The sequence below is a fragment of the Protopterus annectens genome, chromosome 7.part0 (assembly GCF_019279795.1).
Source record: "Protopterus annectens isolate FY-2018-M chromosome 7.part0, PAN1.0, whole genome shotgun sequence".
In the NCBI taxonomy this organism is placed as follows: Eukaryota; Metazoa; Chordata; order Ceratodontiformes; family Protopteridae; genus Protopterus; species Protopterus annectens.
This window is the reverse complement of record NC_056739.1, coordinates 1042997145-1043023334: the sequence shown is the minus strand read 5'-3', so window position 1 is coordinate 1043023334 and position 26190 is coordinate 1042997145. Positions and strand designations below refer to the sequence as shown.

At 38.2% G+C, this 26190-nt stretch overlaps 1 protein-coding gene across 1 annotated transcript in view; it reads left to right on the top strand.

Moving 5' to 3' along the window:
* The window catches only part of LOC122806131 (YEATS domain-containing protein 4-like), a 460120-nt gene that overhangs the window by 332290 nt on the left and 101640 nt on the right, over window positions 1-26190 (top strand). The window contains exons 6-7 of the mRNA XM_044076368.1: window positions 16968-17055; window positions 24607-24655. Coding sequence (XP_043932303.1) covers window positions 16968-17055; window positions 24607-24655 — 137 coding nt within the window. The remainder of the gene's footprint in view (window positions 1-16967; window positions 17056-24606; window positions 24656-26190) is intronic.

Sequence of the window (26190 nt, the reverse complement as noted above, 5' to 3'; positions counted from 1 at the left end):
TCTAATCCTCCTTATCAGAGCTGGAAATGAAACTAGCCCTGGACCTTACCACCACTCCCCTCCATCCACAAACTGCACTTACTCCCACATCTCCTGTGCCATCATCAATGCACAAAGCACTGCCAACAAACTCAACCAAGTAAGTGCCTTCCTTTCCTCCCACAACCCATATATTAACAACTATCACTGAATCTTAGCTCAAACCAAGCAGACCCAATGTTCAGCACCTCCTCCGCTCATACAATTATGAGTATAATGCAAGACTTGGTAAGAGGAAAGGAGGAGGCTGTCTGTATCTATACAAAAGCTATATTATGCCACTGTCCTAGCCACAGCCAACAGTACACCAGACACAGACCCCAACTAGGTCCTTCTTAAATTCAACACCAAGAAAAACAAACCCTTACTTATTGCAGCAACATATCTTCCTCCTCAGATCCTTTTGAATTCAAATCCCTAATCCCTGATATAGTTTTCAATAGTAACTTCAGTAAAAAGGACTCTGCAGCAGAAACAATCATCTGATTATCCTGGGGCATTTCAACACTAACTTTTTCATGTCCCCCCTTAAATGACATTTCCAAATTTATGGCTAACAAGGATCTCTTAATCGCTAATCACAGAATCCACATGCCCAAATTTATACTCCAACACCCCCTCAACTAATAAACCATCAACTGTCTCAAACAATGTCATTCTTTCACCTACATTCAGGGATCACTCATATCTCATCTTTCATATTAGCAATCTGTTTCTAAAATCTTCCCCAAACTGATTTCCTTAAGACCCCAAACCACATAAAATATCACCAAACTGAAAAAAAATGACAACCTTCTACCATATTGAATATCCAAGGCCCTAACATAGCAGCTATAAGCCTAACCTAGATACTCTTGTATCCCCAGAACACATTCTTCCCCATGGTAAAATGCCTTTAAAACAACAAACACCATGGCTCACTACAGAGCTTAAATCTCTCCTCAAGCAAAAAAAAAATAAATAAATAAGCTTGTTAGTCTTGGAAAAACAATCCAGCCCCCAGCAACTTTGTTTCCTTTACCAAACTCTGGATCTAGACTAAACAATCTATGTGGAGGCACAAAGCAAACAATCTCAAATCCAAATAACTGTCCCTCTTTAATAAACCCAAACACATCTGGCATGAGGTCAGTCTACTTACCGAACACAAATCCTCTGACAACAAATCCTCTCTAAACCTAATCCAAACTAATCAAGGACAACTCACCTGCTCTGACTTTGTCAGAGAATTTAGCCACAGTTTTCAAACTACCAATAGCATCCAGTCCCCTCTCCTTTCTACCACAGCTCCCTTATGTCATCCCCTTTTCTACTTCAAAAACATCTCTGATAAAGAAATCAGTAATCTACTTGAATACATTTTCATAGACTTCCCTTCCCCCAGGTTCAGACCACATTTTCCCTAATTTGTCTACCACTGCAGGGGAATTCTAATCCAACCTTTCATCACATTTTTAACCTTTGCCTGACACAAAATATAATACAAACATCTGGAAAACAGCACTATTTACCCCTTGCAAAAACACTCTAAACCTGAAAACACTATACACTCTTGTCCTAATTCCATCCTTCCCACTCTTCGCAAAGTGTTAGGAAAAAATCATTTATATACAACTATCAAGCTACATTCAGCAATACCATCTCCTTACCCTAAAACAACATGGATTCTGGACAGGTCACAGTACAATTATACCACTTTGGTGCATAACTTATGAGATTCTCCACAACATGGACAAAGGGAACTTGACAGAAGCAACATTCACTGACCCTAAAAAAAGCACGTTGGCAACGTTGGCATTAGTAGCACATCCCTCACGTGGTTCCAAGACTTCTTGTCAAACAGATTCTTCAACATTAAATTAGGCCGTTCCTTCTCTCAGTCCACATTTCTTTCAGTGGGAGTACCCCAAGGTACTCTCTTAGCTCCTCTTTTTTATTTTCATTAGTAAACTACCTCAGGACCTTTCTACCCAACAATTCATTCTCTACACTGATGACATGGTAATCTTTAGGTCCAGCCACAACCACTAGTCTACAACTGAAACACAACTGCAGAAAAGACTTAACTCCCTGAATTCTTGACTCATTAACCACAAACTAATACTTAACTGTACAAAAACAAAAGGCATGCTATTTGGCAGCATCCCCAAAACTTAAAAGTCACCAAAGTCTCTTAATATCACTATCATTTGTGGCACACCAATAAAAACAACCAACTCCTTCAAATACATTGGTTTGTGGATAGACCAATTACTAACATTCCATACCTTTTTTGAGAAATCACTTTTATTTATTTATTTATTATATCCATAGTCAGTATTATTTAACTCACTGAACTGCAATATTAGAAAAATAGCTTAAGCATTTCAGTCTGTACTGTGCTTTGTTTTACTTTAAATAGGGTAGTTAATTTAACTCAGGGGACGATATTCTTTTTGTATATGAGTGTTGGTAAATGTCTCTGCTCTTTCTTGCGTGTATTGGGAGTATTATTGTATTTGTTAGTTATGTTTATTTCTCTACTTGTATGTGTTATTTCACTTTCCTTTGTAATCTCAAGAATTGAGATGATGCACAAAATTTTGTTTAGGCTACACATGTGTAGTTCTAAATGACAATAAAGTTTACTTTGACTTTCCTCTGGGCTAGGAAAATCTCACCCTAGCTATCCAAATCAACCAGAACTGCTATAGGCAAAGGAGTTGTTCTGGCCCAACTGGAATATGGACTACACCCATTAATAGCCACAACCTCTAAGAAAAACAGAAAAATTCCACAATACAGGCTATCAAATTTATCACATCATCACTAACTTAACCTCTCATAAACACCACTGTCTCACCCTCAAAAAAGCCAAATGTTTCCTATTGCAGCAAAGAGTAGACCTATTATCAGGCTGTGTCATCTTCAAGCATCTCCACCCTAACTCATTCCCAAAACTAACTGCCAAACATTATACAAAACACACACACACTACAACTTCAAGATTGTTCTTCCTAACACCCCTCCACTCCAACCCCCACAAACCAGGCTATACTGTATCATCCACCCTTTCTTTGTCTGTGCTCCTAAAATCTGGGAATTCCATCTCCCAGCTAAAGGAGCTACCTTCCTCCCTCCCCACCTTCAGAGCTGAATTCCTCCAGAAAGTATTAAACCATACTTGCCACACAGCCGGCCACATCACGTAAGGGCCTCACAACCTCTAGCCTTACTCTCATCTACACACCTCATAACTTTACCCCCACCCCCACCCTGACTGTCCTTCCACCACAGCATTTTCACCATGATGTAAACCTGAAATATGTAAAATTGTAAACTGTACATTCCTGTCATAGTTTTTGCTACATCTATTCATTATTGCTGTACAGTTTTGTTATATATTGTTGTTTTCTGTTCTATTATTGATATGTGCAACTTACTGCCTCTCTGTTACACTTTTTCTTTGTGAATTATTTCACCTGGGCAGTACCTGCAAATACTCAGTTGGTATCAGTGTACTACTCTGGTAAACACTGTAAAATTAGACAAACAAAGAAATAAATAAATAAACTGGGAAATCCCCCTCTGGCACAGAAGCCCCCCAGCAGGAAAATAAACTTATAAATGCCTGGTATATTGAAAATGGGCTTAAATCAAATGCTAAAATATGCATTCGCCAGACAAACCATGACACAGTATATAGCACTGAGAATACCCTACTTCAAAATAAAAATGTAGTTACAACCTGGAACCTGGTTTGATAATTCCCTCTTGTTTAATCAACATGTAGCAACAGTTGTCAGGAAATCCTTCTACTTGTTGCAGCTGATTGCTAAAGAGATAATATCCAGATCAAAAGAGGTTACCGTCTTATTGTATTCAGTATTGATCGGGCTACTTATAGAATACAATGCCCCTTTGGGATGTACCTCACCAGACATATCAAACAGTTTGAAAGTCCCCAAGAGTTCCTAACAAAGAGATCATATGCTTAAAATCCCTAACCTACTAGAAAAGACTAGACGCTCTCTCCCTGGTTTGTGTTTTATAGTCTCTTCAGAGGAAACCTATTCTTTGCCTTCCAAACATTCATCTTGTGTGCCTTCATAACTCAAATAGTCCACACAAATACCAGAAAAAGAGATCTAAACCTGCTTCAGCAGATCAGTAATGCAAGGTGGAGAGACATGTTCTTTACCCAGAATCTCCCTCACCTTTGAAATAGACTCTCCTGCAGATAAAGCAGTGTAATGTACTATTTTCTTTCAGTCGGGTCCTGGATAATTGGATGGGTATTCAGAAATTCTCCCAGAGCATGACTGACATAGCCTTCCTTATGAAGAGAAGTACAGTCTGGGTTTGGAACAGGTAAGGCATAATTTATGTCAGACTCAATAGCCTTAAACCCCCTACAATTCCTAAGTATTTTTCATACATTTAAGCAACCATAGCTTTTTAAATGAATGCACTGAAGTACCACTATTGAATAATATTTGCAAATGGCAATGCTGGTACATCACTTCCACATTGACAATCGCTACCCCTAATAGCTTTCATCTGGGGCAGCCACCCCCTACAACCCACCCTGGCTATGGTTCTGAAGTATGCCATCACATCAAGCCTTGTAAGCCACTTTAGAAAACAAGAGAAGGATGTGGTGAAAATAGTAATGATTCCTGATGACTTTATTCCTTCACTGTCTACTCTAAGAAAGCTACTTTATAACATTATTTTATGAGGATCCCAAAAGTAATATAACCCTTTCTAACACTCACCACTGAAATTAATCTACATTACTTTTCATCTTCAAAATATGGATATAGGATGGCAATTTCCTTGTAAAAGGTTCGTAAATGTTGACATATTTATTTATTTATTTTACATTTGTTGACTGGGCTAGTCTAACTGGATATATGTCCATTTTCACTAGAGGCCCGGGGAGAAAAGCTCCGATATATGCAATAGTATAATACCATACAATAAATGCAATAGTATCATAACATACAACATATGCAATAGCAGGAAGTGACATTAAATTAATTTAGATCAGACATAAAAAAGTGTACAGAGTCGGCAAGAGAAAAAAACTTAAGATAACATATAATACGAAAAAGAAAAAAATGAGCAAGATTAGATATTTTACATCAGAGGCCTGGGTACAGGCCTACATACTTATGCTTACTTACAGCTAAGTAGAAGGTGAGTACTTCTAGAGTAAGTCACTCATTTAATAGAGTTGAGAGGAAGTCTCCTTTAATACTTAGGTAGTGGTTGGCATTTTTTAGTTAAACCAAATAGACATCATAGGACAGAACAGAGGGGATGAGTGAAGGGCGTGGAAGATAGCGAATGAGATGTTAGTCAGGGTTAGAGCATGGGCATAGCCAGTGTGTTATGAGGTATTCCTTGAGATATTTTTTGAAGAGCAATGTAGAAGAAAGAGAAGAGAGTTCATTAGGAGGTTGGTTCCAGGTTTTTCCCACTGTGTATGAGATTAATGAGTCTCCAGCTTTGTTGTTAGATTTAGTAGTGGAAACTAGTAGCTTATTAGCTGAGTGTAGTGTTTCCAGATTCTTGTATGGAGTAATCAGACTAGAGAGGATTGGGGTATTCATAGGGTGGTAGAGAATTTTTTGGGTGATAGTAATTTGTTGATATTGAAGTTGGTTTTGCAGTTCTAACCATCCCAGCTGTTTAAGGTTGTGACAGTGATGGGTTCTAAAAGGGGCGCCTGTGGCGAATCTGGCAATGTTATTATAGCTGGTTGCAAGTTTGCTCAGGTTGTTTTTAGATAGGTTGGTATAAATGTCAGAGACATAAAACAGGGTAGAGATAAGGTGGATTTGGGCAATGGTAGTTCTGGCCAACGGTGTGAGGAAGGTTTTGATTCTATAAAGGAGCCTAGTTTTCTGTTGACTGACTTTATAGTAGTATTAATATGATCATCATAGTTAAGGTAGTGGTCTATTGTGATACCTAAGAGTCGAGTTGTAGTGTCTGGGGATATGGTAGTTCCATTGTTAGAGGTTACTGTGAAGTGACATTGTGGAGACTTTTGGGTAGGAGTGAAAAGCAACAATTTTGTTTTTTTGGGGTTCAGGAGGAGGCAATGTTGCATAAACCAATTTTCAACATTATTAAATACTATTTGAGTGAGGGTCTGGAGGGAGGAAATGGAATTGGTAGAACAGATTAAAGTTGAATCATCTGCATGTTGAATGCAGGTGGCTTGTGGAGTGTTAGCTTTAAGATCATTAATAAAGACAGAGAAGACAAGGGGACCTAATATAGAGCCTTGAGGTACTCCAATGTTAACAGCGAGGGGTGTTGATAAATTATTATCACACAGGACAGCTTGTTGTCTGTTATCTAAATAGGATTTAAACCAGAGTATTGCCTGGGTGTCAAGTGATAGGGCTGTTAGTATGTTAATAAGTAGGTGATGGTTGACCATGTCAAAGGCTTTTGACAGGTCAATAAATAGTGCAGAGGAAAGAGAGTTTTTGCGATTTTTGTTTATGCAGTCAGAAAAGGATAGCAAGGCAGTGGTTGTACTGTGGTAAGGTCTAAAACCATGCTGACAGTTAGCAAGTAAGTTATGAGAGAGAAGGTGGAAGAGTAGCTGTCGGTGGATACATGTTTCCATTATTTTACCTAATGGAGAGAGTAAGGCTATTGGTCAGAAGTTAGAAATCTCAGTAGAAGAGCCACCCTTATGCAGAGGGATAATGTGTGAGACTTTCCAGATGGAGGGAACTGTTCCTTCTGTGATTGTTCTGTTTATAAGGATGGATATAGGATAGGCAATGACTATAGATGCTATTTGTAGGTATTCAGCTGGTAGACAGTCAGCTGAGGGGGTGCATGGTTTGAGTTTTTGAAGGAGGGAGCAGATGAGTGATGTTGGTACTGGTTGTAGATGAAAAGAAGGAGCTGAGCTATTTGTGCTATCTGATAGGCTAGAGCTAACAGGGGGTAGCGTATTTGCTAGATTTTGAATAGCTTCAGTGAAGTAGTTGTTGAAGGTATCAGCAATTTGTTTAGAGTTATTCTGGGTAATACCTGATAAGGTGGGAGTTTTAGAATGCCCTGGCTGAAACAATTTGTTAATGCCTGACCAGAATTTTTGCGGTTGTTTCTGGTGGGTCTGTTGTAGGTGAAGGTAGTAATTCCTTTTGTTGAGTAGAATTTCCTTTTTGGTAGAGTTTCTTAATTGTTTAAAATAAAGATGGTCAGCTGGATTTTTAGACGCTCTCCATTTGGCCCATATTTTATTACGTAGGGGGATCTTTTGCCTAGTTACTTTAGAGAGCCATGGAGCGACTTTGGCCTAATATGGGTAGAGCGAGAGGGACATGGTAGTCAAGGATTTGTAGGAATTTTGTATTGAAGTAAGATACTGCTTCATCCAGCTGAAGATGATATAGAGGTGACCAGTCACATGCCTTAAGTTCATTTTGGAAGTTCTCTGGATTAAAGTGTTTTTTTGAGTGTGAGGTTTTGAAGAGATATGGAGTGAAACTATGGGTTTTTGTTTAATTATATAGGTTAGAGAGTGGTCACTAATGTCGTCTGGAAGGGTACCTGGTTTGTATGTGTCGTGGTGGCTATTTATAAGGATCCAATCTAGGGTGCTTTCTTTACTGCTAGGCTTATGGATTCTAGTGGGGGTGGTTATAATTTGGGAAAATCCATAAAGATTTATTTGGGTGGTAGGATTAGGGGAGCTGCAAGTAGTCCAGTCTATATTAAAATCACCTAACACTATGGTTTCCTGAGGTAGATGAGTGGAGAGGCAACTGAGGATACTTTCAAGAGTACTAATATTATTTCCAGGGGGAAGGTAGGAACAAATTATGTACATAGATTTACAATTGTTGATTTGAAAATTGACAGTAAGGATTTCAGCATTAGTATTTGAGGGTAGGTATGTATTGAAGGTTGTACATTGAAGTTCAGTTTTAAAGAAGATGGCTACTCCTTCACCCTTTTTGGTTTTCCGATCACATCTCAGAATGTTATATCCAGGAGGGGTGATTTCCTGGTCCTGAGTAGTAGGCTTTAGCCAAGTTTCTGTAATACAGAGGATGTCAAATGAGTGTACATTTAAGAGTGCATGAAGGTGGGTTAATTTATTGTTTATACTATGGATGTTGAGATGGGTTATCAGGAGGGAGTTAGAGGGTTTTCTTGGTGTATGGGAACTAGATGTTTGGTTCTATGGGTCCCTGATAATTTTATTTGTGGGGCCAGGGTTTGGGGATGAATGTCACCATCTAGTAGAGGGTGTTGTTGAGGTTTTTGTATAGTCTTTAGGAATTTAAAATAGCTATTTAGTTTGTTTTTATCTTGGAAATAGATAATATAGGTGGATCTATGGTACTTTGGAAGTATATAGATGGAAGTAGAGGTTATGTTAATGTGGACATGGAAGATTATTTGAGAAACTGATTGTGTTTGTTGGTGGGGAAGGTGACCTTCACAAAGTGAGCAGTGTTCATAGATGGTTAAAGAATAGGGAATGGTTAGTGAAGCTAGAAAAGTTGTTATGAGTAGTAGGTTTGTATAACTGGTCTTATACATTTGGGCCATAGGGAGGTAAAGGACAGGAGATAGTGTAGATTGAGGGAGGGAGTATAGTATAAGATATAATATAGGTAGTGACAGGAGAGAAGGATGGAATAGCAGTTTAAATGTTAGCAAGTATAGTTGGGGTGGAGAAGGTAGAGAGAGTTCATATAGGTGTAATGTAGCTTTAAGGTGTGGTAGGGGGTAGAGGTGCGATGGCTAATAGGCAGAAGACAGTGGTTGGGTGATGGGGAAGGGGTGTGGTTACACAAGTATAAAGTTAACACAGGGGGTGGGTGGGATATGTGGGTAAGGTAAGGGAGCAGAGTGAGCCCGCAGGGCGAACAGAGTGGGTTAGAGCAAGTGAAGATAGAGCAGCAGAAAAAAGTATCAGCAACAGATATCCAGAGAATGAAGGTAAGTGGGTAAGTAATGAATAGTTTAGGGAAAAAAGAGACTAGGACAACAATAACAAAAGAAAGAGAGTTTGAGATATAGCAGGGAGGGAGTGGGATTATAGATTATGGGGGGTATAGCAGGTAAAGGAAGGAGGGAGTATGTTACTTTTGAATTTAAAAAGGAAAAGTCATGCCAGCTTTATATACTGAAGCCCCAGGTGAATAGTCTACTGCTAGGAGTATTAAGTGTAGGTCCTGCCACCTAGTGGTAAGAAGTGGAAGAGCAAAGGATAGTAGGCAGAAGAGCTATAAAGGTGCAAGTAGTAAGTAAGAGGTTTACAGGGTTTAGAGAAAGGAAGGGGGGCAGTAACAAGCGGTCTGCAGTAGGCTGCTTAAAGAACACACACTCGGGAGGCCAAATGAGCACTATATATGGGGATTAAAGTAGTTTAAGTAACAGTTTAGCAGTAATAACTTGACATAAAAAACATGCCCATATTTATGATGGTAAACCCATGCCATTAGTGTATTAATGACTTAGAAAGGTTGACAAATCAGATATGCAGCATGCTTTTTGACATGGCTGAAAGATTATAACTGTACTAAAGTCATGTACTGTATGATTCTGAAAGAACTGCCATTAATGTCATTAAAAGAAATGTACCCATTTGTGACAGGAAAGGGTGGTTGTTCTACTTTGCACAAATTATATGGAGGCAAGTGCAGGCTAACAAACTTTTACCCATCTCAAAAGCTGACCCTGATTATGCATGACAGTTGGCAATCCTTTCCTTCCTTCATGTCAATGAAAGTACCCTGCATTCTTTGACCTAAACATTTCTGTGCCATAGTCAGTAATATTCATCCTCACATTTCTTGAAGACAACTAAACACTTGCCCATGTTAAGAAAATGGCACACACTGATCTGCAAAGCTAACATTGTAGAGTATGTACGATTTAAATACACCTAGATTGTCACACAAACAAAATGCTATGCTGGCCTAGCACAGACACCTCCAAACTTTGCTGGGAAACAGAAAATCGTTCTAAGTCATGTCCTGCAAACAGTGTAAATCAAAACCAACAGAACACATGAGAAAAGAGAAGTATTTTGTGGTGCTCCATAGTCATCTTAAACATGAAAGCAGCAGCACAGTAATGCTGTATTCAGAGGTGTATGGAGAGCAGGCAGACATACAGTACTTAAAGAGTTCCTAAATTTTTGTCATACATAACCTGACTATATGAGTGTGCTGCATACATTTAACTATATATTAATGCTGCGGACATTTTAGACCTCTTAAACATTAAGTAAAAGTTTTTCTTTCCATGTTCCATATTACTACTTTTGGATAATATGATTGGTATAGTCACACCACTTTCATGGTATGTTGTATACTATCACAGGGATTGTTTCACTAAATGTTGCAAAATATTTACTGCTGTTTCCTTTATATACATATTCAGTGTTATGCCTTGTCCTTGAGTTGTACTGTCATTTACCAAGTCTCAATGACATGACAATTAATGTAATGAGATAGCATAAAAAGAATCCATACAGACTCTTCTCCTGCAGGGCTTAAGAAGGTAAACGCCCTGCATAAACACTAAGCTGAATGGTCTGAGCCCCTAACCTGGAATCCTTGAGCAAGATCCTATGAGAACCTACCAATAAAGTATAGATCGCAGTTATCACATTTTGCTAGTCTGCTGTCAGAGTCAGAAGCTCTGGTCAGGTGTAGCAAGTATACTCCTCAGCCACTAGAGCCCTCAACTACTCATCTCACATATCCCAAGTTCCACTCTTCCTTAGTCAATTAGACCTTGGAAAAGTGTGTAGTCTCCCTGAGTCTGGGCTCAAGGAGGAACTGATTATACTCAGGTATTATTTTGACGATGCTGATGATATGGCCAGTTTGCATAGGATGACATGACTCAGACTGTCCTGTCTCAAGGATAAACTCAGAAGCAGTATTCTGAGTAAGTATTTAAAGGCAGAATACTCTGCTGTTTGGTCAGACCTTATGAAACCTGGAGGAATACCTCTTGTGGAGGAAGCAGATCCTTGTTATTGTGATGGACCTTATGATATCAGTCCTCTTTTTTATTTTTTAGACCAAGCCACACCCCCCCCCTCCAAAATAAAAAACAGAAGCGTTCACCTCACTGCCTGGAGAAGGCATCCAAAAGTCACATGGTCTTGCCTTCAGTGGTGCTGGCTGTCATCCAAAGGACTGACTATACAAGCCCAGCTTCAGCATTCCTAGCTACAGTTTGAAGCTGCCCACTGTGGGAGGCAACTCACCAAGTTGGCTCTTGGAACCAAGTACCAGTGGGTTTTGGATGTGATCATGGTCACCCATACCTTAAGCTCTTAAGCTTCTTTCCTCAGGAAGAGTTCTGCTGAAAGACTAAACTGTCTCAGAAGTGTTCCTGTGAGTGAATCTGACTCAATTGTGAAGGGTGTCCTGGTATTTGTACAATTACATATCATTAGCAATGCTTTTGGTGAAGTTTGACTCAGTGATCACAGCTGACTACATACAGAAAGTAGGACTTCTCCCCCAGGACACACTGTAGCACCTGATAGGGAGTTTCACTGGGTTGGGTTTTGGTGAGTTTTTTTAAATTATTTTCTGAGTTGGTGTACAGAATGAGAACTCATTATATACTCATTGTGAATATGGTTGCCACATTTTCAGATGTCAATGAGAGGCCCTGACTCTGGTCTGAATAGGTCTGACACTTTTTCCTGTGACATCGTAGTGGTGTACTACACCCAGTAACATACCTTATAAGGCAGACCACACAATTTATGCTTGAGAAGCTGAATGATTGCATTGGTGAAAGTAACTGAATTAAGCTAGGGGCAGTCATGGGGCTCCAGATACTTTGTGGTACAATTTGGATGTTTTCTCAAGCTTTTTGAATAACATACATGATGTACTACTCCTCATCTCAGCAGTTGTCAAGAATGTTTTAGTTTTATGGTCATAATTCTTCCCTTTTTTCTACTGGTGTAAGACATGTACAGCTTCCATACTCCAAGGAACGACGCATTTGCAGATAGCGAACCATACTAACAAACTGCCACCTCATTTTACTGTGAACACATTTTGTTCTATTTTTTGCTGATGTTCATTCACTGTTTTATTCTGTGTGCATGTTGTTATTTATGATTGCCATCTTGGCCTGGGTCATGCCTGAAAATGGTCTTCTTACCAGTATATATACCCAGTTAATAGATGGTTAAATAAATAAATAAATAAATAACACTGTCCACCAGTCATACCTTATTACTAATCAGTATTATATGGATGGAGTCTCCTTCTGATAACTGAGAACTGTGTTCTGTTGCTAGTTAGTACGGCTTTTTTAATACTTTCATCCATATTAGAGTACATTCAGCATATGTTCCTTTATACCTCAACCCAACAATCCTGTAACTTGTGACAGCAAGACCTTCATATGAAAGTATGAATCTGCATAAACATATACAGACACAGCTGCTCTCCTTAGTCAGCAGCCTATGATATCCCCATCCACTTTAACCCACAACAGTAACTCTTTTCCAGTGGTGGCACTGAAATTATGTCTCCTGCTGTGCAACTTTCTGAATAAATTACTACATAACATCAAGATGTATATTTTTTTCTTTCTGCCACTCACATAGTGCTAGAATCATTCCTCACCCATCTTTATGAAGCTTTCCTGCAGTGTCCTTTCCTGCCATATGTAGCATACAGGGTACATCCAATCTGCAGAACTCTTCTAGTGTTCTATCTCTTGTGATGTGCATTTTCAGTATGTTATGGGCTTGTGCTATTATTAAACTGCTACATGTCACATATTGTACTGATCACCTATGTGGCTAATAGTTGCTATCGTATTTTATGCTGTGCCTGTGACTAGCCTTTTACAGTCAACATTGATGAATAGAAAATCAAGGGGCACCATGCATACATCATACAGTTCATTTGCAATACACATACTGAAGTCACACTATGATGATTATGCACTGTGGTCCACTCTGGGGGAGTACCTATTTTGTAGTATAATGAGTGTTAGGGAATGGATTTAGACACTGTACCACAGTCAACTGCCAGATTATGCACTGTGGTGATTACTCTTGGAGAGAAGCCTCTATTCCCCTGCCCCAGCTTTTTGGAATCCAGCTATTAGTTTGTACAGAGCATCCAGCTGTTCATCAGTCTGTATGGTGTACGAGTAAATGACCCATAAACAAAATGCACAAAAGGCAGCCTAATGGCAGAAAAGCATAGTGCCCATCTATGCCACAAGTGACCTAAGTATAGGAATGGACTCATATTGCTTGTGGAGTGAGCCAGTTGGGGACAGGATGAAGCTTCTTGTGACCAGCTATTCTAACCTAGAGGAAGGGTTTAGGGAAACAGCTACCCATGTGAGCTCTGATGGAAACCAGGAGTCTTACAGATGGCCTACATAACTGGGAGAGGTGTTTGATATCATGACATCACTGCACATACCACTCCCCTAATCTGTGTACTTTCATTATTCGTTGGACACATGAAAGATCCTAGTGCCACATTCTGCACTCATCATGGGATCTTTCACTCCTCAGTCACTACAAATCATCACTGCAGGGCTGACTCCCAAAGAGGTTGGAGAACCCACCTGCTGAAGGGTTACATCAAGGGTAACCTGGAAAAGAACAATTGGGCATTCCTGATATGTGTGGTTGCAGAAACCAGGGAAACTGTCATAAGGCTAAACAAATAGAGTGAGGGAATAAGCAAACAAAACAAGCAAAAATATATCTGTCTGTATGAGGTAATGAATGTCAGAAGAAAGCCATATCTGATTATCAGTTTTAAATCTTCCAAAGTAATGTACAGTAGCTCGAAAGAAAACTATTTTCTGCAGATGATAATTTATTTCTAGATACATAACCAGTGATAAAATAGGATTCACTTAAGTACACAGGCAGCTTTTCCCCAGATGAAAGTAATATCTTGCAAAAAACTAAACTTATCTGGATTTGTTGATTTATAATATATATATATATATATATATATATATATATATATATATATATATATATATATATATATATACCTTTTTCATTGTTAGGGCGATGTGTTTATCATATTTTAAGCAGTTGTCAGTGGTGATGCCTAGCAGTTTTGTGTAGTCAACAGGTTCAATTTTGGTGTTGTTTTTGGAGTATGTGTTGAATGGGAAGGGGAGTTGGCATGATTTTTGATTTTTGAATAGCAGCAACTTAGTCTTATTGGGGTTAAGTATGAATTAATTGTTACAGAGGTAATTTTATATATCTGTGAAGGATTTTTGTGTTTTAGAGAGGACATCAGGGAGGAATGGGACTGTGCAGATGAGGGAGGAGTCATCAGCATATTGTATGATGGTGCTGAGTCGGTGTTGAAGCTGAGTTTAATGGTGAAAATAGTAAAAAGTAGTTGTCCAAGTATTGAACCTTGTGGGATGCCAACTGAGACAGGGAGCAGGGTTGAAATTTGATTTTGCCATTTAAACGCTTGTTGTCTTGATGTCAGGGAGCCACAGAACCATAAGATGGCAGGCTGTGAGACGTTTACAGAGGCTAGTTCATTCAGGAGTTTTTGATGTGAGACAATGTCAAATACATTTGACATTATAGGAAAATAGAAGATATATCGATTGTTGTTTCTGAGCTGATTTATTTTGTCTGTGAAGCTTATAAGGGTGGTAGTGGTGCTGTGTTTTGGATGAAAGCCATGCTGGGAGCGGGAGAGTACATAATTTTTTATTAGATAATCCAGGAACTGGGAGTGAATTCACTTTTCGAGAATTTTGCCTGGGGGAAGAATAGCGATTGGCCTATAGTTTTATAATTCTGTGGATGTACCTCCTTTATGAAGGGGGATTATATATGACGTTTTCCATAGTTTTGGGAAATACTGTTCTGAGATGGAGCTGTTGATTAGTATGGAGACTGGATAAGCTATGGCATCAGCTGCTACTTTGAGAAATTCATCTGGTAGTTGGTCTGCTGCAAGGGAGGAAGGTTTAAGTTTACTAACTGTGTATGTAGCTAGTTCACACTGGTTTAATAGAGAAGGAATTGGTTTGTGAGATCGAGATGGTGGGGGAGTTAAAGTGGTATTGTTGCTATCTGTTATCAGGGACAGTATAGAGTTTGTAAAGTATATCTATTGCACCGTGCTTAGCTAGGAGATGTCAATTGTTAAGTCTATGAGTTTCAGAAAGTAACATAGGCTGTGGTTTATGGAGTAAAGAAGTGTTTAAACAGAGTTGGGAGGGTGGCTTAATGACTAAGGTGTTTGCCTTACAAACACAAGGTACAGGGTTTGAGTCTCACAAAGGATAATTGGCTAGGCTTAAAATGGCTCGCAAGGGCAGTTAGCTTAGTACTAAACTATGAACCTCTGAATCTATGAGTTAGCAGTATACATCCCACTATGGACCCATTACTAACCACCATCCACAAGTCATATACAGTGATCCTGTTTACAAAGACTGTTGATTTGATAGCCATCATTTTACTGTTTACATTGTGTGTTACCTGGTCTTTGCTGAATATGGACCAGCTGTCTACTATGTACCAATGAGTTATTTCTGCTACCTCTGCCTGCTGTGAGGTGAAAATTCAGATAGTCCATACCTTTCCCATTTAGCTCTAACTAGGAAAGTACAGTCACATCACATCTATCAACAGAGTGTTTTTAAGCATCCTGTCTACTCAGACCAATTATTTTTCTGTTTTCTTTATGCAATTAAATATTTCTCTGCATTGCTAACTTTTAAATTTACTGTCCAACTTCTTTTTTAGGTAAATTATTTTTGTTTTTTGTTTATTCACATTTAAAATCTTGTGGTTGTGTTATTTTTTTCACTTAAGTATTAATGAGAAGGGTGACTAGCTGCTGGTTCTGTGTCTGGCAGGCCAGAATGGTCTGCTTTCCATTACCATGTACATTTATAGTTATTTGGCTTATTTCTCAATTGTGAAACTGTAGCTGAAGTTTGCCAGTCACATATTTGGAATGATGATAGTGATCTACCTTGGGCCTGGGCAGACAACTGTAGTACTAGGAAATATTATCAGCCTTTCCTGGAAAGTAATGTATTTATTTGTATGTATGTTTATGCAATAGTTCAATCGATGTACTATCGATATGGGGAATGCAACACTAGGAAACACTTTATCTAGAGGGAATTGAGGATGGAGCCAAAGACACTGGAGTCAGACTCTGCCCATTGAGTATTTAGAGTGAAGTATATTGTTAGATGTGAAAGATGGCTTGTAGCCCAGGACAACAGTGCATATTTCCTGCATATTCTTGAAGCAAAGCTTCACATAGTCGGTTGTCTAGTGATTCATTGGTAGGCACATTTTATACTTCAATATGCTTGGTGCCAGTGATGTGAATTGCTAGACCCCAGTTGCTATCATATTGTCTTGGGTAGTGAAGCAGATCCAAGGACCACAGCCATTTTCCCCCATCACAAATACTATGAGTATTTGATTGAAATTCTGAAAATCAGAACTGTGAAAAGAAATGAACTTTCATTAGGATGTTGAAAAAGAATGATCTTTCACCTATAATCTTTATAATGGACTTAATTTCCTACAGAAATTATGAGTTCTTTAACTAGAGAAGAATTTCAAACAAAACAGGCCTAAAAGGACTGTTATTTTGTATTCATTTATACTCATTTGTAAATGTCTCATTGGAGAAATTGTGCAATCCACTTGTACCACTTCCTACAATCTGTGTGCCCCATCAGGTGAGATGTAGTTACGCTTTGTGAATTATGCAAAGGAGTGTTGTACTGCAGGTAGTGAGGTACAACAGGGAAGTTATGATTTTTTTTAGGTGCCATCAGCAATTAAGACCATCCCAGTTTATCACTTGAAGTTATTGAGTCTGTGAGACAGAAGCAGAAGTTCTAATGTAATAATTATTTTTTATCAGATATTTCAGGATCCAACTGCCAGGATGCAGAAGCTGTTAAGAACTTCGAGACAGTTGACAGTGGGAGCTTATAAACATGAAACAAAGTGTAAGTTCATTAAATAACAACACTGCAACCTTTATGCAGAACTAATTTCAAGTTTTTCATCACTTTTTGCATTGAAGCTGAACTTATAAGATGTCTATATGATGTATTGCATACACAGGAACAATGTCAGCATTGTGTGTTATTTATTAGAATGGTTCACACTGTTAAGGGAATTATCATTGCAAAAGCATTATTTTATGTGGTAAATAGAGCAGATGGCTTTGTAGAAAATATTAAATTTCTTAAGAATTCTGCCATAATTTAAGTTATATGGGATCTATATTACGTTATCGAATACTAACAACATAGAATGTTATATGGCGACATCATATGTTTGAAGTTGCAAGTATTCAAAAACGAAAGCAGAAATCTCCATAGAGAGGATTTCCATTTACTGCACTGCAGTGTGATCTCGGAGTTAGTATATTTAAAGAGCAGGTGGTGTGTTGGGGTGCAGGGGGGCTTGCCCCCCTGCTTAAAACGTTCAGGTAATGTTCTCAAGCAGGCAGCCACATCCAGAAGATTTAGAATGTTTGCAGGGAAGTTTTTGCAAAGGCATTTTTATACCCAAAGTAGATTTCAGAGGATTTTTCCTCAGTTAGATGGCAAATGCTAGCTGTGTGATGGGAAAGAGAGAGAGGTAACTGGGAATATAATTTTTGGGCATGTAATGAGTTAGCAGATTTTACAAATTCCCTACGGAGCATTTTTTTAAATACCTTTACTAACTTCACATACTTTGATGTATGAATACAGTTACAGATAAGAAAACAAACCATTGTAAACATTTTTGATTAGCTTTATGCATTATACAAATATGATTTTTAACAATAATTTATTCCAGCATTACATAAACTGTGCAGGTCTTGGCTTCTCTTAAATTTCACTCCTCCTCCTGAACATTATTCTGCATGCACTTTTCCCACAAATTCCATTAATTTCTATGTAATTTGCTCCTTCCCATTTCTAAAAATCCCACTTCCTATTTCTTATCTCCTTTAACTATTGATTACTTCAGTTGCAGTTGGCTTAGATTTTGATTTCCATCTTTTAGTAACTGTTTTTATTTTTTTTTTTTGATTACTATCAACATCTCGCACCTGCTATGTGCGAATGTGTAATCCTGCAAACCTTTCTAATCTCTTATGAATGATTCTTATAGTTATCACACAATATTTTACATGCCCTACTAATCACCCCCTTTTAAAAACAGTTACTGTTCTAGATTCATCAGAGCTGCTCTTTTATTTAGGACACTGGTATCCCTTTCTTTTTGCCTTTACTCTGTTATTAATCCCTGGTACGGAAGGCAGTCTCTAACCTGCAATTCATACATCTGCTTGGCCTAATCCCTCTCTGTTATCCTTCCATTCATAGTTACTTGCTTCTAATAATTAATAGTTCAGCACTCTCTTGCCTGTTTCCTATGCTCCTATTTGCAGTCCTCCATAGTGCTACAATATCCATTCTCCATTCCTGAGTTGCTTTTGTTCTTAGAATACTTTCTACCCCTTTATAAAAATACTATTCTGTATAGTTGTTGCCATTCTCCTTAAAGGCCTGCATCCCAAATCCTACTCTCTCCATATTTCTTTAATTCCCCTGTTTCATCATTATGACTTTCCACTTTGATTTGTAACTTTATGCTTGTGTTATGGATAGGAGCCTTAACTGTGTAGCTTTAATGTATCCCTTCAAATCAGGTAATCTTCGGCAACCCTGTTTTACGGGGAGAAATAACTTATCCCACTTAATTCTCACCTACTTCCCTTCACAGATAAACTCCCTCAACTCTGTATAAGTTACTGTCACAACTTCTCCTCTGAATGATAAAACTAAGACGTGTATAAAATTAAAGGGACTAGAAATATTTTCACTGCTTGCATCTTACTATCCATATTCATAATCAAGAGCTTAAAGCTTCTCAATTTTCTAATATTGTTTCTCTAGTTTCTTCCCACATATTCTTAGCTGTCATAATATTTTATTTATTTATTTAGTTATTTTACATTTGTTTACCAGGAAAGTCCGACTGGGAAATAGACCCATTTTCAGTGGAGAGCTGGGAAGAAAAGTTCCAAATATAAGAATAACAAAGTTTAGCACTACAAAGTGACAATTCATAACATACAAGTTTTGATATTACAGCATTTTAGTTTTTACACTTAACAGTTATAAAAACTATATTTCTGTGGTACACAGAGAGATTATGTGAAGACAGTATAGCTATAGCATAATATATCGAGGCACCTGAAAAGAGAATGTTAGGAGCTTAGATAGCAGCAGTTATAGAATACATGGGCAAGATAAAGAGCTGAAGAGTTAGAGGTAGTCAGGGGAGATGTATAAGGATTAGCAGGTATTTATGTAGCCACTCAGCCTGGACTGGTGCAGGAACAAAGTCAAGAGTCGTTTAGGAACTTTTTTAGAGCATGTTTAAAGTGGTTGAGGTTGAATGTGGATCTAATGGAATGAGGGAGTGAGTTTCATTATTTTGCTACTTGGTGTGAGAATAGGGAATCACCTGTGGTATTGTTGGATTTGGACAGTTGTAGCAGAGATCAACTACAGTTGGTGGTGTGGGGTTGAAGGATGTTTAGTATGGCAGTTTTTTGGGGGTTGGCATACAAGTTTGGGTGCCATACTTAGTTGGTTGTAGGAGAGTAGCTGAGGTAGTTCTAACCAGGACGTTTTTTTAAGGTATGCCAGTGGTGGGAGTAGTGTGGACAATCACTGGTAAATTTAGCTATGTTATTATAGCATGTTTTCAGTTTTTTTAGGTCTGTTTTTTAAGGTTAATGAGACTTGGGAAGGCGTAAAGTAGTGTTGATAGGAGGTGGGTTCTTGCAATAGCTACCCTAGTAGTGTCAGATACTTTTTGTTTCTATACAAGTTGCCCATTTTTATGAACTTTTTTTAATAGATTGTGATATATGTAGATCAAATCTTAGGTTTTTCTCAATTATGACTCCCAGTAGGTTTGTCTGTGAGTCAGGATAGATTTCTGTATTGTTGTTGGCAGTGATGGAAAAGGAGGTAGTGGGGCAGGAGGATCTCGTGGGTTGGAAGATCATAAGTTTTGTTTTATTTGGGTTAAGTATGAGCTGGTGGTTTGATAGCCATAGTTCAGTTTCTGATAAGTATATCTGTGTTATGTTCTGGAGGTGATCTATCGTGGATGCTGCACAAATAAGTGTTGAATTGTCAGCGTATTGTATAATTCAGGCTAGAGGGGTGGCGGTACTCAGGTTGTTTGTAAAGATACTAAAGAGTAGTGGCCCAAGAATGGAGCCTTGTGGAACTCCTAGGATGGCTGGGAATGGGGGTAAAGGGTGTTTGGCTATTTTACTGATTGTTGGTGACCATCTAGATAGCTTTGAACCATAGGAGAGCAGAAGGATTGAGGTTCGGACTGGAAAGAACAGAAAGTAATTTGGGATGGGAAATAGTATCGAAGGCCTTGGACATGTCCAGGAATACTGCAGAGATATATTTGCCATAATTTATGAGTTGATTGATGGTATTTATTAAGCTGAGCAGTGCTGCTGTGGTGCGGTGGTGGGGCCTGAAATCATGTTGGGTCTGTGATAGCAGCTTGTTGGTGGTAAAGTATTGGAGTAGTTGTGAGCAGATATATCTTTCAAGGATTTTTGATAGTGGGGATAGTATGGCAATAGGTCTATAGTTGATGAGCTCTGTGGAATTACCCCCTTTGTGTAGAGGATTATGTGAGCAATTTTCCAAGTTTGAGGAACATATTGTTCTGTTATGGACCTATTAATAAGAACTGACACAGGAAAGGATATAGCTTCAGTTGTTAGCTTTAAGTATTCAGTTGACAAGTTCTCAGCTGAAGGTGTGGTGGGTTTGAGTTTTTTGATAAGTTTTTCTATGCTAGCTAGGGAAATGGGCTGGAAAGAGAAGGATAGCTATTAAGTTTTTTGAGTTAGAGGGTGATTATTGTTGATATGTTTAACCAGGGATAATATGTTTTCTGTGAAGTATTTGTTAAACTCATCTGCAGTGGTATCAGGACAGTGTGGTATGTTGGGGTGAGGGGTTGTAGCTTATCCTGGGATGAAGAATGGAATTAATAGTGCTCCAAAATTTTGGGGGATCACGTTGGGGCATCAATTGTAAGTTACAGTAGTAGGGTTTTTTGTTGTGGTTGATTTGGTAATTAGCCTTATTTTTAATTTCTTGGTATGCTGTGTGATTGATTTGGATTTACAGGTATGCCATGTTTGCCAAGCCTTGTTTCTTTTCCTAAGGAGGATTCTTGTTTCATTTGTAAGCCATGGTGTGTATGTAGCTTTAGTATGATCTAATCTAGGAGGGGTCAGATTGTTTAGGATGTCCAGAAATGTACTGTTGAAGTAGTCTACTGAGGTGTCAAGAGGCATGACCTTTAGTGGAGACCAGTTGCACTTTTTTAGGCTGCTAATTAGCTCCTGGGCATTTAAGTTTTTATTACTGTGGATTTGGCAGTAATGGTAAGTTTAATAGGGTTGACATGTTTCCTTACTAGGTAGGTTGGCATGTGGTCACTGAGACTGTCCAGGAGACAGCCTCTGTGGTGGCAATGGTGGGGTTTGTTCATCAATGTCCAGTCTAACATAGATTGGTGGTTGGATTTTTTGTCTATCCTGGTCAGAGATCCAGTGAGTTGTGAGAAGCTGAATAGATATATGTAGTTGATAGGGGTATGTGAAGTACAGGTTGCCCAGTCTATATTAAAATCACCCATTATGATAGTGTGTTGAGCTACTCATTCTGATATAGACTGGAGAATGTGTTGTATTGTGGGAATTTTATTGCCTGGAGGGGTGTAGAGAGCTATAATTGTTATTGACTTATTTTGGTTAATCTGTAGTTTAGTGGATATGATATCTATGTTGTTGTTTGAATAATGTAGGGAGAGTCTGGTTTGGAATGGTAGTTTAAGTGAGCAGCAGAACATAGGAAAGTGAGAATTATACAATATAGTGGCAGCATTGCAGTGGTAGATAAATGGGGGGGGGGCTTTGTTTATTGTGTAGAGTGTGGGAGAGATGGGTTAGTCATGTAGTAAAAATATTATAGTAGGGTAGTCAGTTGGGCTATGGTCTAGGTGGTGGGAGGAGGTAATGCAGTTAATTTAGTTAGATGGAATTTACTTTTTGTGGGCGGCTGTGGCTGGGGCTGTGAATGTGTGGGGGGGGGGTGGTAATAGTGGTGGATAACTGAGGGTATATGATAGGTTTGTTGTGTGGGTGGGTCCTACAGTTGATAATGTGTTATGTGGGTTTATGTATCTATGGTAGTTAGTTAATGTCTATTGGACTGTGTGGGTGTGGTTAGGGTTAGAATAAATTTGAGTGATTTGGAGTTGGGTGGGAATAGGGGTAGGGTAGGAGAGCAGAGTGAGCCCGAGCGTAGTAAGGGGTGAATGGAGTGGGAAGAGCCTACATCTTGGCCATGAAAAAAAAAAAAACAATCAGCAACCCTGGACCCTGAGGCTTGTGTAAACCTAGTTAGAAATTCTTTATAACCAACCAGTGATAGTTCTGTAAATATTAATTTAACACACTGTTAGGCAGGATAAACAGGCAGCTTATTAACTAAAATAGAATAGTGTGAATAAATTAATAATACTGAAGGACACTGATGTCAAATTGGGCTATAATGGGTACATATGAAATAGCTGAGTTAAATTGCCATTCCTAGTGGTGTGCACAGCAGTGGAAAGCAACACTAATCTTTAGAGTCTTTTTAATATTAAAGTACAAAGCTAACCTGCACTAATAAAACAAACCAAGCTTCCCACTTGCAAATGCAAGTGAATTCCTGTCAGCTTTGATAGTCTCTGACATAAGTTAGTTTTTATTTCAGGCTTGATGGCTTTTCATGTTTCTGAGAGTTGGAGAGAAATAATAAAACAAGCCGAGCTTCCCACTCACAAATGAAAGTGAATTATTGTCAGCTTTGATAGTCTCTGACATAAGTTAGTTTTTATTTCAGGCTTGATGGCTTTTCAGGTTTCTGCTAAGGGACCAGACAGCAGGAATATAATCATATTGCCCTTGTCTTATCTCTATTTTCCCTCCAGAGATGAGAAAAACAGACTGTATGCTCTCAAGCTAACTGATATCCTTAGGAAAAAGAGCGTTGGCTACCATTTAATGAATAAAATGAACTTTCATATTACATTTAATATTTAAGTACTAAGGGTAATAGGGATAACTACTTGCAAATGTATTAATCTCTTTCAGTATCAGTATTAATCTTTTATTTACTTTCACTGAATTGCTTGTCATAAATACTACTAATAATGTTTCTTATATAAATGACATTCTATAGTCGTTTCTTGCTTAATTGACTGCAACTGTAGATTAACTGTCTCTAACTGCTGGCATTTGTTGATAAAAAAAACAAAGAGCAGCTGATAGCTTTACAAATACAGGAAACAGCTCTTTTCAAATACTGGAAAACTTTTATGTTTCATGCTTTCGACTTTCTAGCCTGTTTGTTTAGAAAGTAATTCCCTTGTCTGCAGTGTAAATAAGAAAATAGTTTATACTTCCACCTCTATAATTAAAGAGAAAATTATTAATATTTTAATATACATATAGTATGACTGATACTTTTATATCTGCTCCCAGTAGCCCAAGATCACAGTATTGTATTTGTTATATTCAGCCCTTGTATTTTTGCAGTTTTAAGCTTGGATACATTACGGTCAAGAAAAAGTACTGTCTTTCTTTCATACCATGAGCATAAATAGCAGTCACTGATGAGACCTCCCCAGTCCCACATTTAAAATAACACTGCATACTTACAATTTAACATGTAGTTTACTATAACACATTTATTATACACATTTCACTTAGACAGCAAAAAAACTTTTTATTGCTTACAGTTAAATCTTCAGTCCCTTCATTGTCTTTTTAAAGATTAATGACAAAGTGGGAATTATGCTTTAGAGTCCTCCCACAAATTTAGCACAGTCAAACTTCTAGTGTTTTTAGCCTCTTTATCTTGCAGAAGCACAGCTCTCAATGCATCTTATGGAAAGCACAGTTTACAATTCTTCCATTTGTTTCTGAATTTCACATTATTGCTAGTCGTCTTACTCATCATTTCAACCATTCAACTCTGATCTTTGGTTCAAGTACAATGTGCTCCTGATTTTTCTAGTCAGCTCCTGGGCTTTTTTTTCTTTCATTCATTCGTTGTCCTTTGTAAGAATGTAAAAGATTTCACTGGCAATTTATGTCTGTGGGCTTTGGCATTATCAGAAGAATGAGAAGCACAGTCCCCTTCATTCTGCTGGCTCACTCTTTCCTAGATGAAGTTTTTTCCTCCCTAGCCTGTTCTGCATCTAAAAACATATTTGACCTTCAAGGAAAAAATATTCTAAAAAACAGATATAGCACTTGAATGCCACACCTGCTGCTCAACATCCCCTGGATGCAGTGATAAACGCAGTTCTGTTCTGCCTGATGTACAATGAATCATTATTTTCCACATTCTGGTGTCCCTAATTTTTTATATTTTTCTCTTCTGTCACAGTTTTGTCAGGAGCAGCTCTTTCTACTGGTATGATGGCATCTTTACTAAAGTAGGTTTGGGCTGCTTTCTTGTGTCGAGTTTGAAGCATACAGAAGATATGCCCTTTCAAATAAACCCTGCCGTAAAATACTAGTCTAGATGCTTATTTGTACTTTCAAAAAATCAATGTAATCTATTCCTTCCAATTTATCTGGTATAGCAGAAAACCTAATGTTTTCTCTGTATGCTGTGTCTTCTAACTCTAGTTTTTTGAAACAGTTCTTCTTTAGAAGCCTCATATTCAAACAATTTTTCCCACATTTTAACTTCTAATTTCTGGAGTTTTATAAGCTCATCTGAACAGCTGCTTCTTTCCAGCCCTTTATTGTTTGACTTTATACATATTCCTGCATTGTTATTTTAAACACCTGTGAATGCAGGTGGCTGATATGGTCATTAAATTGCCAGTACACCAGCTCCCTCATCACCTGATCAAGCTGCTTGTGAGTGATGTATTCATTACCCACAGCACAGCCAACAGTGGTAACAAAAGAAATCCTGGCTGGTAAGGTCCCCTATCAGGGCAGGGAAGGAGGGCCTATCATCAACCTCCAAGGAAGGTAATATGGACGTGACCTCAGCAGGCACAGGTCCAGATGTCCCACAGGGTGTTTGCCCATAGGTACTGGTGGTCTGTGGTGGAGGCAGAAGCACTTCAGTGGCAGTTGTTGCATAGAAATTCAAAATAAATGGAGAAGTACAACATAGCACTCTCTCTCTTTATATTTTATATATATATATATATATATATATATATATATATATATATATATGTTTACTATCAATTTTTCGATCCAACTTGTTGCGATTTACAAAATGTTGAGTGAGCCGTATGTCGACTTGAAACATCAACACAAGAAATGTCGGAACTTACATCAGCGAATGCAATGCAGCATTCACTGTTGTGAATTCCAACATTACAAACCAGATCGCACTATAGTGGGGATCTCAGGAAATGTACCCTTACCCTCACTATAGTGCGATCTTGGAGTTTGTATATATAAGTAGGGGGTGTGGGGGGTGCAGGGGGGCTTGCTCCCCTGCAAAAATGAAATGTAGTCTGGCAACTTTGAGAGGCAGACAGCCTCTGAGTTTGCTTTTAGTTTGAAAATGTCGACATTGATATTTTTGGACATCTGGTTCGGCATTTTCTTCATTCAATGTGCGACCCGACATTTTGGTTCGACAATATCAGTTTTCGACTGTGTTACAGTCGACTAATTGATAGTAAACCTTATATATGTGTATATATATATATATATATATATATATATATATATCTATAAAGAATAGCAACAAAGAGGGAGCGGAGTGAAATGCAGACATCAAATGAAATATAGTACTATTAGCAGATAAGCATGATATGGTACTACCAAACAAAAATAATTTTGAAAACTAAAAACTTAAATAAACAAAACAAAAAATTTGGCCGGCTTACTTAAGCTTCTTGCCAAAAATGCTGGTTTATTAATAGTTAATACACAAGACACAGCAAAACACTATGACTAAGCACTTTCACCTCAAAAGGCATCATCAGAGTCATGT